General features: G+C 41.3%; 1 protein-coding gene across 14 annotated transcripts in view; it reads left to right on the forward strand.

Annotated features, from left to right (window-relative positions):
- EXOC7 (exocyst complex component 7) overlaps positions 1–13,957 on the forward strand; it is a 945,568-nt gene that overhangs the window by 57,974 nt on the left and 873,637 nt on the right. For all 14 annotated transcript variants that reach the window (XM_044068105.1, XM_044068104.1, XM_044068108.1 and 11 more), the window contains exon 3: positions 4,753–4,937. In XM_044068105.1, the coding sequence (XP_043924040.1) occupies positions 4,753–4,937 (185 nt within the window). The remainder of the gene's footprint in view (positions 1–4,752; positions 4,938–13,957) is intronic.

Below are 13,957 nucleotides of genomic sequence, written 5' to 3' on the forward strand. Positions count from 1 at the left end.
CTTGGGGTGAATCAATCTTGACTCATGTCATATGGACAGGTTTTATGCCCAAAGTCATGTCAAGAGTTTATACTTTTAAGTCAGACCTTTAATCTCCCAGTCTTCTTCCTTAATCCAAAAATCAAAGGAGAAAGAATACTTTACTCTGTGTATGTACTTGGGCAGCTCAGATAATAGCTTGACAAAATTCGCCCTCTCTTAACTTTGCAGGAGAGAAATGGCTGCTCAGCTTTCCCGAAAGGTTAACCTGTGACTAAGATAACTATTTCTAGATGGTTTTCCTATGCTGTTACTTTTTGTTATACTCGCTACTTCGAGGCAGGGTGAAACCTCATTCAGCAAGTGCATTGGCTTGTTCAGTGGCTTTTTGGAAAGAGAGTGACTGGAAAATTATTCTAGAGGTAACATATTGGGTCCGCTGTTGACACTTTTTAAGAACACTACAAATTGGATTCCCTTTCCAGGTCCAGAATGGGTTTTGTCAGGACCATTCTACAAGGTCTAATGCAGTCTGTTATTGTTACTTCTTACTAACTTATGGGAAACGCACAAATGTCTTAGGCTGCTGCAACAGTGATCCATGAGAACTTCTGGTTACTTAACAACTGTACTTTAGGGTCCAAGTATGTTTGTTGTTGTTTGTCTTCTGGCTTCTCCCGGTTAGGGGTCGCCACAGCGGAAATCTGGTCCGCTAATGATTGGCAGTTGATTTTTATGGTGTTGAGTTGCCAGCCCAACACTCAACCTTCAATGAAGGCACGTCCATTCAATCAATACATGTCTTTCGAACACCCACTCGACCGCGGGGAGGACTCCACACAGAAGGCACTCCCAATCCAAGCCGAGAATCGAACGGGAGAACCTCTTGCTGTGAGGCAACAACGTTACTGCTACACCACCGCGGAAGTCACTTTAGGGTCCAAGTATAATTCCTTGAAAAGCTGTGTGTGATGTTGCCGTTTATGTTTATGCTCCAGATACAGTCTTACTCAGTCATTTTACTGTCTTCCTATGTCATTGTACAGTCACAGCTTAACATGTTTCATTTTGGTTAGTTTTTTTTAAGGAGTGGAGGTGCATCTCTTCAGAGAGTAAAATATAATACATGTTCAGAATGTAGCTGCATCAAGTCAGCAAGAGTGAAAGTAAAATTCCTGTGTAATTCCACATGAAACTGACCTTTTCTATGAGATATAATGGTAACATGGTCCTTCAATACAGTCTCATATGAAGTGACATAACAATACACAAAAATGATCCTACTTGTCTTTATATCAAAGATCATCAACTAAGTGAAGTCTACAACCAAGTGCCATAGAATATTTTCAGAGAATTTTACTCAAAAAGTCATACTCTTTCATAGGTTCATAGGTTCATACCAGGCTATCTGCCCTAGGGCATTTATAAGCTTAGCCAGAATGTGTTTGGCTTTTGCCACCTATTTTAAATTTATTTTGCTATGCCCTTTTTCGAGGTTAGTATACTGTGCCTCTGTCTAATAGTGACACAGAAGTGATACCTGGGGTAAACCTACGATCTCCCATCCACTCATCAAGATTCCTCTTGAAGAAAGTCAATGAGGGACTCTGCCTAACCTGGACTGGGATTTTATTCCAGAGTGAAGGGATCCCCTGGGTTATGAATCTGTCACTCCAGCATGTCCTATTTATTTCAGTGCTGAGGTTCAAGTCTCTCGAGCGCATAGCTCGATGGGATTTGGATTTTCTGAGGTGCAGCATGTCCATTAATTCCGGGTTGGACATGGCTTTATACGTCAGGCACAGATTGCCTCTGAACAGGCGGTATGCCACTGAGTAGAGCTGGAGTTTCTTTAACCGGGCAGCATATGGCATCTGTTTGAGCCCTTTGATCCTCTTGTTGAGGTACTTTTGGGGTCTTTCCAGTTGCTGCAGGTGTCTGGTAAGGTACATCCCAAAGGGCATTGTACTCAATTATGGGCCTGATGAGGGATGAGTAAAGAGGCACGATGACCTCCCTGATCTAGATGTGAATCCCTTCATGATTAGGTGGGCTATATAAAATGTTTTTCTAACCACTTTGGCCACGTGGTTGTCAAATGAGAGATTGCTATCAACTTGGGTCCCCAGGTCCCTAATTACTTCTTCTGTCCTTAATGGATTACCACCTATGTGGTAATTTGTGGGCACTTTGTTTTGCCAAAGGGATGACTATACACTTTTGGCATTTAGCTTGAGGCCATGGCTCTGGCACCAGTTGTCTGTTTCTATGAGGCCCTTTTGGAGGATGCTTGTGTCGGCTGGAGAGTCGATTATGGCGCCCAGTTTGCAGTCATCTGCGAACGGTCAGCCACAGTCCTTCCGTGTTGGCCTGTACCTCCAAGAAATATATACCGAACAAGAGAGGTCCCAGGACTGAGCCTTGTGGGACACCACTTGTAACTGGTTTGGAGTCTGACATGTCTCCAGCAATTCTAACCATGTGGGTTCTGTCCTTGAGCCAGTTTGCAATCCATCTAGTGACATAGGGGTTTATATTCAAGCTGGTGAGCTTATCTATAATGCCGAGTGGGGTATTGTATCGAAGGCTTTTGCGAGGTCCAGGTAGGCTGTGTGGACCACCTTCCCCTCAATCGCCGTTCATGTAGGACTCAGCCCGGGACACCGTCTGGTCCCATTGATGTTGTGTTTTTGCTTTGGAGAGGCGGCTCTTACCTGAGCATCTGAGATGTCAGGGGGGCAGCACTCTGCTGGGATAGATATTTGCCCTTTTGGTGGGGAGGGGGGGGGGTTTGCGCTGAACCTGTCAGCTAGGATGTTGGCAATGTCTGTGGGTTCAGTGTATTTTTTGTCATTTTGGACTAATTCTGAGCATATCTGGGAATTACCACCCAGGTTCCTAACATAACTAAAGAAAGCCTTGTGATTATCCTTTGTGTCCTGTGCAATATTTCTGTCAAAGCTGGCCTTAGACAATTTTATGAGTGCCCGTAGTTTTTTCTAATACTGATCAGTGATGCCTTCCCTTTTTGGGATTTTGCTCTATCATTTAGTAGCTTCCTCCTTCTATTGTATAGTTTGTTTATGGCTGGGGTCCACCAGACAGGACGTCTGCCTTTGGAGGATTGGGTCTTGGTTTTATTTGGGATAGCATGATCCATGCATTCCTGAAGGTGTTCATAGAATGTGTTTATAAAGGATTCTGCGGTCTGGGCTGTATTTTCCACAGGCCCGGGGGCTTTGAAGGATTCCACCTCGGTTTTGAGGAGTGTGAAATTTGCTTTAGAGAAGTTTTTCACTGTGGTTTTCTGGGCAGGGGGTGGGGTCGGGATGTGAATATCCAGTGAGATTAGTTTATGGTCTGATCTTACCAGATAAGATATAGGCTGGTTATTCACAGAAACATTTGGTTCTATATAGCCGTTAGATTACTGTGTAGGCATAATACTATAGTTTAAAATAATATTTTTCTTTACAGAAAAAGTTTATTTTTTGTGTTATGGACACATTTTTTGCCAGGTGCATGCAGACTTCAAACTTTTTAGGCTGTTGTGTCATTGTCTTTAGAACTATTATGTTCATGCATTACTTATATGAGGATGAATATTCACATATCTTTATTCATTCTTTAATAACCTACTGAATAGCCTAACACCCTACGTGGGTAAAACATTATTTCTGTGCAATATGTCATTGTTGTTTACTCTCTGAATAGCTCACTTCATACATCTCTATCTGCACTAGGAAAACTGTGCACGTTTTTGTATATATTGGTGGTGGGTAAGTTTACGTGTGTCTTTTATTTATTATACTACTGTTTTTTTATATTTCGAATGAGTCTATTCCTGCTGTTATATTTTTGTGTTTCTGATGTAAATAGAGCTTTCAGATTTGATTTACTTTTGTATCTTATTTTTTATTTATTTTTATTTAATCTGTCTTCCTTCTGTAAACTGTCATTCATATGGTTCGAGCCTGTGTATCGAAATTTTGTGCAGTGATACGCACTTTTTCCTCTGTGTTGATCTGTGTGATAATAAAGTTTACTTTGACTTTACTTAATTCAGTATGGGGTTGCAGGAAAGCTGGAGTTTGTTCCAGTATTTGGTTGCAAAACAGGTGAACTAATTCTGAACATGGCATCAACCCATTACATAATTTACACATCTATAACCTCGCACCTATGGACAATTTGGAGCCACTTCAGTTCATCTACAGCAGGTGTTTAAGGTGTGTGTGTGTGTGTGTGTGTGTGTGTGTGTGTGTGTGTGTGTGTGGGTGGTAGAGGATCAGAGCATCTTGTGAAAACCCAAATGCATATAGAGAGGACATGCAGATTTCCCATTGAAGGCACCACAACTAGGAGATGAACTGAAGGTCCAAGTACTGGGAGGAGCTACTCTAACTGCTGTGTCCTGTCTTTTGTAAGTTGATCTGAAAGCAGTGCAGAGTTATTGCTATTTATAAATAGACTCAAATCAAGTGCAGAGTGATTATCTAAAATTGAACTGTTAACATTTCCAAAACAGTAAAAGTCTGCTCCATGCAGATGGCCAGGGATTTATTAGTAGCCCTGGCAGTCGAAGAACCGATGAGGAGGAGAGGAATGAAGAGGCTATGCCTGCTCACCACCCTTTTTGTGGGTGGGAGGGATAGTGATCTGTTTTGGGGGAGGAGAGTAACAGTTGTGTTGCTGAGGTGCCATCTCCTGTCTTGTCATAGTACTGTAAGTTACTTTTGTTTTTGCCTCTTTTCATGTTATTTTTACTTACAGGTTTCTATCTTGTCATCATTTGAAAGTCGGCTTATGCAACTGGAGAACTCTATTATCCCTGTACACAAACAGACTGAGAACTTACAGCGTCTCCAGGATAATGTGGAGAAAACTTTGTCCTGTCTCGATCATGTGATCAGTTACTATCATGTTGCCAAAGATAGTGAGCGAATCATCAAAGAAGGGTATGAGAACACAACAGTTTTTATACTGATTTTATTTTGTAATCTGTTTAGAAAGACTGACAGAGCTTAATTCCCTTCTCATAGATTTTTCTTGCAGAGTACTTCCCGTAGGTATCACTGGTCTCTATCAGTGCCACAAAGTCTTTACTTCATTCAAATTCCTAGCACTTAGATTACTTCTCTTTCTTTGAGTACTAAACTGGACAGGAGAATTCAGAATGTTTTTGTTACCTTGTTTCTTTAAGTTTCTTCAAGAGATAGCAACTCTAGAGTAACACTGATGGGCTCAAATGAGAAATGAATTTACCCCCTAGTCTGTTTTAAATCATTTGCTGATTAAGTCTTTTGAAGAGATTGAACATCTTTTTTGACAGCATCTTTCCGTCATCAGGTGTCATCTGTGAGGCTGATAGCATGCCTCAGGAAGACAAAGTAATTTGTACCTGATTTTGTATAGTAATATAGCTCTGCTTTTCAGTTATAGCTTGCAATCTTTTGATTCTAACATGTGGAACATCGCCTTCCATAGTGCGGATTAAGTGGGAAAAATGTGGAACATCTACTAAACATGTTCAGCTAGGAAGCTCACAGTACGATTAATAATTGATCTGATATGGTTAATCCTCGTTCATTCCGTACATATGGGTATGGGTTCCAAGCTCGGAACCGAGCCGGCCATTTTCCAAGCTCGCGTCAGCTTCAAACTCTCGAGCTAAAAGCTAAACTCTGACCCACAATTCCCCTCTCCCTGTTACCCCAGATTTCGTTTGCCGCCTTGCCATTCGGTCGTGTCAAGCTAATTCTCTTGAGCTAAGTACAGTCAATTGTTGTTTAATTGCTTTACAAATTACTTTTCTGTCAGAAAAGTTTAATATTTTGTCTCTTGCCCTGTCGCATCTAGCGTTCATATTTTCAGATTTTCTTCTCTGTCCTTTACTTACCCTTTTTATCGCAAGGTAACTTCTCCTTACCATCGTTGGTAATCCCTTTCCTTTCTTTTTCATACCTTCGGGTACTCTCTTGTACCATTGTTGGTACTTTTCTTTTTGTTAATATGGCAGATAAAAAGGGTAGTTTAAGCAGTGTTTTGATTGTGGACACAAACTGCCTACTTCTGATGCACACTCACGCATCAGAAGGAGCAGCTAGAGCGGCGGGTTCAGCTGCGGTCTTGAGATGACATTCCTGGACGCACTTGCGCAACTTCGCGAAACCTTTTAAGGCTTCCTTTCTTAATGCTCCCATTGAGCCCTCCTCATTGTTTGGGCCCAAAGTTAAAAGCACACTGGCCAGATGTGAACAAGACGGTAAGACCCTTTCTGCCATAGGTGTCCGTTATTCTTCCCCGCAACGTGCTTTCTCCCGAAACCAAAAGAGTGGGAAGATATGGTTCAAGAAATCTCAGGGTCCTTTCTGTGTCACACAGGCCGAGTTCTCCCCCAGAGGCAGAGGGGGAAACTCACAGGAAAGACTCTCCTTTTCAGGGAGAGGGGGATCGCATAACCAGGGTTCCAGGGATTCTTTCACTGGTCAATCCTATCAGCGCTCCTGAAGAGCGGCCCAACTCCTTTCCTTTGGAGGTGGTTGAGGGACGTTTCTCCTTGTACCCCACTGCCTGGCTAACCATCACCACCAATTCTTGGGTACAAAGGATCATAACCAAAGGTTATAATATCCCCTTCGATTTTTGTCCTGTCCCGTCAAAAATCTTCTCGACGTTCCACCTAGTCAAAGGGAAGAAGCAGCACTACAGATAGAAAAGCTGCTAAGAAAAAGTCATCAAATAGTCCTCAGACCAGATAGGATCCCAGATCTACTCGAGACTATTTTGGCGCAAAAAAACTGGGACTGAGACTGGATTTTGGACCTGGTGTATTGAACACAAGTTTGTGAGTAGTGAATTGAGGATGGTCACTACTATACAGGTCCTCTTTGGTCCTGAAAAAGATGATGAAAGGATGATTGGTGTGTTGATTCATGTGCTAACCATACAATCACTACCACAAGGTATTTGGAAATTTTCGTGCGGGAGTTTCAGCGAGCCAGTTGGAGCCAGTCACTACCAGTTCACTGTTTCTCCCCTCTACACTCCCACAAAGGCCAAAAGGTTGTCGGCTACTATGGACTTCTTCAATTTGTGTTTCACCAGGTTCATTGGCTCATGCTGACTAGCTCATTTCTGCTCCTCCCAAAAGACCTGGCATAAAAGCTCCTTGTTGCTCTTTTTAGGCTGAAACAAGACTGAGCATACCCACAAACCCATCTCAAAAGCATCCAATCCCATCTCATCTCAGAACAATAAACTGAGGTTATCTTGGACACACAACTGCAGGCGGCTATTCAGAGCATAAATTTTAAAGGATAAAGCAACAACTAATTCCAATCCTTTCAAAGGAAAATTCCACACTTTCTCATCACTCCAGCTAGCTGTGTTCCTGGCCAGCCCATCAGACCATTGTTCCCCCTGCAGGTTTCATGTATCCTTTCTACAATGCTGGCGCAACTACAATGGCTCCTTTTCAGTGCATTTTCTCCTTAAATTGTAGTAATCCACAGGTGCAAACACTGTCTTAATTTGTGGTGGACGCACACACAATCTCTCTTTCACATACCCTTTTCCCTCCCCGCCAAGGCAACACAGTGACCAAGGGCCCCTCCTGATGGGGTGGGGGGGCTATATCAGGAACAGACAGTCAAGGCACTTGGTCCCAACCCAGCTCTGCATCATCCTGTGCTGCTGTGTGGGGGCGATTGTGATGGTGCTTCACAATATCCATCGCTGCCATCCCCTGCTGCCCGTGGGGACAATTGTATCTTTTATCAGACATACAAGGACCGGTCGGCAACAATCAACAAAAAAGCAAATATTAAACCCTACCCCCCCGGTCGAGAGGCCATGAATGAATGGCTGTGAGGTGTATCTTCTACAATTCCTTCTCTTCCAACACAATCCCCATATAGCAGCGAGCTTCCACCAGACTCATTCTTGCATGCGACCTCTTTGCATCTCAGGTCCCTGAATCCCACCATCTTTGCAGCCTGCCTGGGACCACTGCGTCCGGACGCCTGTTTGCTTTGTTGGCCCTCGCCTGCTACCAACTACTTCCCCTCTGATCCTGAAGTTTCTCTGGAACAGTCCACGGGGACGCTCTGGTCTACCTTCCTGCAACTCTCTGGCCACGGCTTTTCTCCCCTTTTCTGCTTCGCCCTTACTATATCTGAAAGCCAGTTGTCCACAACCTGACAGCCTCATATTCCACAGCACCTGATTACAGTTTTCCTTCTGCCACCCTCGCTAACCCTCGCCTACCATATGATTCTCCATCCAACCCAGAAGTTGACCTCACCCCCACGTGACCCACCATTGCTTCTCATATACAGCTCCCACTGAATCACTTTGCCATAAGTAATACATTTTTACCATTACGAGATCTAAACAAGTAGACCCTCGTGATATTCTCTAGTTGATCTACATATATAAATCTGGCTGACCTGTTTCTATCAGGTCTACCCGGCCTCACCATACCTATTCATTTGGCTGCAAACAAGTAGACCCTTTTCTCAGCCAGCTGCGATAATGCTTATGTCCCTGGCTGATCTGTTTGGGGAGTTTCGTTATCTACATCTTCCATTGCTTTCATGAGAACTCTAATTTCCTATTTTTTATCAAAGATTCAGATCTTCTCCTCCTTTATAAATTGAACCTTCATAAATAGAATCAATTATGTCAAGGAAAACCTTGTTTTCGGTTATTATTACTTCGCCAGACATATTTTCTGGCTTTTTTATTGCAACCTCTGAGTCCAGCACCTTTTGAACCCTCAAAACCTTGTTCTGCTCATACTTTTGTTACATTTAACATTTTGACTTCTATACTTCTGCCAGGCTTTCATAGAGATGAGAGTGTCTCTGAGAACTAATCCGTCATTTCTGCCTAAAGTGATCTCTGAAATGTCCATTAATCAAGCCATTGAAATGCCAGTTTTCTTTCCCAACCATTCAAACAGAGGAGAGTATTGCCTACATACCCTTGATATTCACAGGCAAATCCGTTTTTACCTAAACAGGACTAAACCCTTTCGTAAATTTGACCAGTTATTTTTGGCCTTTTCTGGACCTAGATTAGGATCAGCTGTTGCTAAGGTCACATTAGCTAGATGGTTGAAGGACTGTGTAACCTTTATTTACACACAATGTAACATTTTGTTGCCTACTACCATGAAAGCTCATTCAACAAGGTCGGTGGCAACTTCTGCTGCCTGCAATGCCAGAGCTTCTTTACATGACATCTGTGTAGCTGCAACTTGGGCTACGCCTCATACTTTCATCAATAATTGCAAATTGGATTTGGCCTCCAGGGGAAGAGCGTCTTTCAGTTCTATGGTGCTCAGGAATGTCCTTCCATGAGAGCCTCCCAGGAATAGAGGTAGCTGGGGACACTGTCCCATAAGTAAGGTGTGAACGAGGATTAACAATGTCAGATAAAGAAGTTGTGTCTTACCATAATGTTCCATCTGTATCGTTGATCCTCGTTCAGTCATTACGACCCTCCTTCCTTCCCCCTCCTGTGGTTTCTAGTGGATCTCACCATCCAGTTCTCTTAGGTTATTTGACCAGAGGTAGCCTCTACCTATTTTAACTTGCAAACTCAATCTGAGGTAACAGGGAGAGGGAAATTGTGGGTAAGAGTTTAGCTCGAGTGTTTGAAGCTGACGCAAGCTTGGAAAATGGCCGGCTCGGTTCCGAGCTCGGAACCGATACCCATTACCCATACGTAATGACTGAACGAGGATCAACAATACAGATGGAACGTTATGGTAAGATGTAAATTCTTTTTTCTTTATACTCACAAAATGTTCTTTTGAATTAACATGATTCAGTATTATTCACCATGGGTTTTTGTTAAAGCTTAACAACAAATGTGTGTTGGTGCCTTTCAGTGTTAAGCATACAGTTTTTAAGACTCAAAATGATACATTCCTTATAACGAGGCACATTTGAAAGGTGTGTTCCCAGTTAAATGTCTAACAAAGCTGCATTTATACCAAGTGGTCAGATGCTGATTTATTTAGTAGCGTGGATATTTGAAACAGATTTTTTTCCATAAGATCATAAGTTGCTAGGCTAATGGCTCTAGGGCCCTTAGAAGCCTAGCCAAGTTCTGCTCCTTCCTGCTATGAGGGCACGGTGGGGGGGGCTTCCTCTCCAGACAAATGATGAACTGTTTTACAAGCTTGAAAGGTCACAAACAGTACTTGATTCAGCAGAAACCTGAACCTAGTCTATGCTAGTGTTTTTCAAGTGCAGCAAACAAGTAAAATGAACATAATCAGATTAACAGTAATTTCAGTTGTAAGAGGAATTCAATTAGCAATGTAAAAAATGTAAAATACAGTTGCACAGTTTAAACAGATGTGCAGTAAATATTGTTTTAGTTTCAGAAAGTGCAGAAATCAGTTTAAAATAAGCACTTGTCATTTGTAGTCTCTTGGCAGGTATTTGGAAAACAGTAGAGCAAAGGCAGAAGGCCTAACTCATTGCAGCTTTTTAGCAAACAAGCACAAACCGGTTCAAACACCTGTTTTTTTTAAAGCTGAAAAACAGGAAACAGCCAAAGTTCAAATTATCCAATCAAAATGCCCTGAAGCAGTATCTCTAGCTAGATCAGTCCAGTCCGATAATCACCGAACTGCTTTATAGTCTGTTTTGATTTTCATTTTAATAATTTGTTTCATTTTTAGCTTCTTGTAATGATTTCAAACCACATATTCTTTAGGTGTTTCTGGTTATGTGATTAGCCAGAAGGACTACAGTCTAACTGCTGCATTCTGTCATGTTTTTCTAAAGTAGAAGTAGGGCATGTTTAAAAATCAGTCCTTGTAAATTTTTTACTTGTCACATATCTCCTGAGAAATGTACTTATTAGGTTCATGGGTGTCACTGTTTATTGAATACCTTGCCTTAAGAGGCAATATTTGTTCAGAAACTGTGTATAATGTACAGGAGCTGTGGTTTCATGATCTGTAGTGCTGCTGCTGCAAATGTATATGTGACAGATGGATATGTATTGCCACACTCCTGACTCCGTTTAATATGTCCGTTGTGATTGACCATAAGAACATATTGCAGTTTGTACTGTTGCCTTGTGTAATAAAGTACTTCTCTCGCCAAAATTAGTATCATACTGTAGAGCTGCAGATCAGAGTTATGCTCACTGGTTACCCAGAATTTCACACCTCTTGGAAGAACCTAGTGCCTTCCAATGCAATCTTACCAGCAGTAAAATATGCCCAGAATTGTTTTGTACACATAACATACATTCCTTGTTTTCCAGGTGGAGTTAAATGTATCGTTCCAGTACTAGCACGCACACTTTTCCATTTTTTTATGTTCTAATTATCACCAGTTGGATTACTCTAGTACAACAAAATGCAATTATTGTTTCTCTTTAAACAGTTTTGGAACACTTTGTATATGCATCACAGCATACAGAAATGATGTGCAGTGATGTATTTTGCCACCTGTCACACCTAATAATAAACTTTAGGTTAGTCTGTGAAAAAAAAAAAAAGCTTCATTAATATTTTCTTAAACTTTAGACCAAATAAATTTACAAAATATCATGTAGCATCAGGTTAGGACTATATGGAGGAAGTGTATTTTGAGCATTGTTTTAAATAATCTGTACTTTTAAAATATGACTTGCCAGAGGCAAACTGCATCACAACACATGCTGTGCTGCATAAGGTAATTTTAAACAAGTGTTTTAAAAAATTAAAATATGCCAGTAATTAAATGTTTAATAAGGTAACAGTAGGTGAGCAGTAACTCTTTGAACAGTGAAAGCCATTGTTTATTTGCATTCCATTGCAGTGCACATATTTAAAGCTAGTAATAAGTGACCAGCCATAAGCATTTAAAACTGAATAGTGCAATTCTTAAATAAAATTCAGCAATGCACTTGAGAATATCAAATCCCCAACTAGCTCTAAACTTACAAGAAGAAAATACAAACTATAGACCTTGAGTGAGCTTTGTTGAAATGTCTCAAAAAGTAAGTTTTGGAGTATAAATGCATTTTTAAGTTAGGTTATCAAGTCCCCTGTCTTTACGTGTCTTTTTCATTTGCATTATTAAAATCCCTCTGGTGCTGCATTGTCATATTGTAGGACTGTAATGACAAAGCTCTAAGAAGCTTGCTATTTTTCCCACTGGCACTGTGTAACCACTATAAGGGAGTATGATCTGTAATTATTCTGAATTTTTGAAGCCTTTGGAGAGCCACAGTGTTCCCAAACATTCTTTCTCCACATTTGCAGATGTCTTCCATTGGTTGAGGTCTTTGACTAGGGTGTTCTGATGAATATTGTTCTCCTTTTTGGAGATCTAGCCGAGTACAGCCCTATTTCCATGGTTTGAAGTATCTATCTGCATTATAAACTCCTGGCATTCATCACAGTTATCTGGTATGGAGTGTGGATTCAACCAAGGTGGTCTTGCATTTTTGGAATTCATTTTCAGAAGCTAATGTCTGGATGATTTTATGTGGCCTGTTATTTTGGGTAAAGTCTGTAAAAGGAGTGACTGTGATATTGCATTGAGGAATAAACTTTCTTTTATACCCCATTGTTCAAGGGATGCCATCACCTGCTTTTTGATAACAGGGGTATGCAGTTCCTGGATAGTCACTTTGGCAGGGTGTAACTGAAATTTATTTAATCTACCTATTGACCAGGATAAGTTTCTTCTGCCAGATATTTTGTTTGCCTTGATAGTCATCCTCAATATTTTTTTGATGCGATTCACATGCTCTTGCCAGGAGAGACTATAAATTGCAGTGTCTTCTATTTAAGTAAGTACATAGTCTCCAGTTCCTGCTCGGATGGAGACTACGAGCTGGTAGAAAGCTACTGGGGTGTTCTTTATCCCAGATGACATTTTGGTTAATTCAAACAAACCAGAATAGATAGCAGATGCAGACCTCTCCCTTGCTACGGCAGTGGTACTTACTGGTAACCCTTAAGTCAGTAGTGGCCATATATTTAAACCCTTGCAACTTCTGTAAAGATTCATATACTTTTGTGTGACTTTAGCTTCCTATTTGTGTTGCTCACATCATTTTTTGAACCGGCATCACTGGTGAGGTCCAGGGGTTTATTGCATTTCTGGCTTATTCCCCATAAACAGCATCTCTTGCAGTTTTTGATTTTTGGTTTGTTTAATTTGGTGAGGCACCTTGTAAGGAGGCTGTTTGACCGTTGAGTTCCTACATCCACATGAATTACTTTGAGCTGGTTGGACCCTGGCTTAACAGTGAAGATATCCCCAAATTCTTATAGTACTGTGTCAACTTCTGCTATTGTGGCAGTAGTATGTCATTCACTATTTCATCAGTCCACACTTCACTGAGTGATCCCCCTGCAGCTGCTTGTGTAACCCACTGCATATAGTATGCACCAGTGTCTCTCTGTCATAATAGGGCTTTGTCATATTAATATGCTAGAATTTGTGTTTCTGCTTCCCATCTGGCAAATTTACCATGTAGTTGACATCCCATGTCATCCCAGACAGCTGAATGAATCCCTCCATGCTTTCTGCAGCGTATTCTTCTAAATAGGAATAAGCACCATTATTTTTTGTCTGACGGTCATTCTCTTAGTTGCTGTCCTGTCTCAACAGATCTTTTGCTGTTATTATGCTTGTGCTAATTACTGCTGTGCTAAGCCCTTCAGACCCCTAACCTCTGTCTTGAAATGTAGCACGTGCACTGTAACAGACCCTTTATAGGAATCACTTTTACACTCGCACTTCAAACACAATATGTCAATGGGCTCCTTCAGCCAGTGACCATAGTGGTGAAAAGCTTTTAGATTCTTGGGACATAATATGCAAAGAGAAGATTGGGAAGAAACTTGCTCCACTCTTGTTTAAACTGGCCTGTAAATGCTGTCAGCATGATGTTAAGAATAGAGTTAAACCTCCCCACCAGACCATTTATATGAGTGTAGCAGGCAGTTGTG

Source organism: Protopterus annectens, chromosome 4.part0 (assembly GCF_019279795.1).
Source record: "Protopterus annectens isolate FY-2018-M chromosome 4.part0, PAN1.0, whole genome shotgun sequence".
Lineage (NCBI taxonomy): Eukaryota > Metazoa > Chordata > Ceratodontiformes > Protopteridae > Protopterus > Protopterus annectens.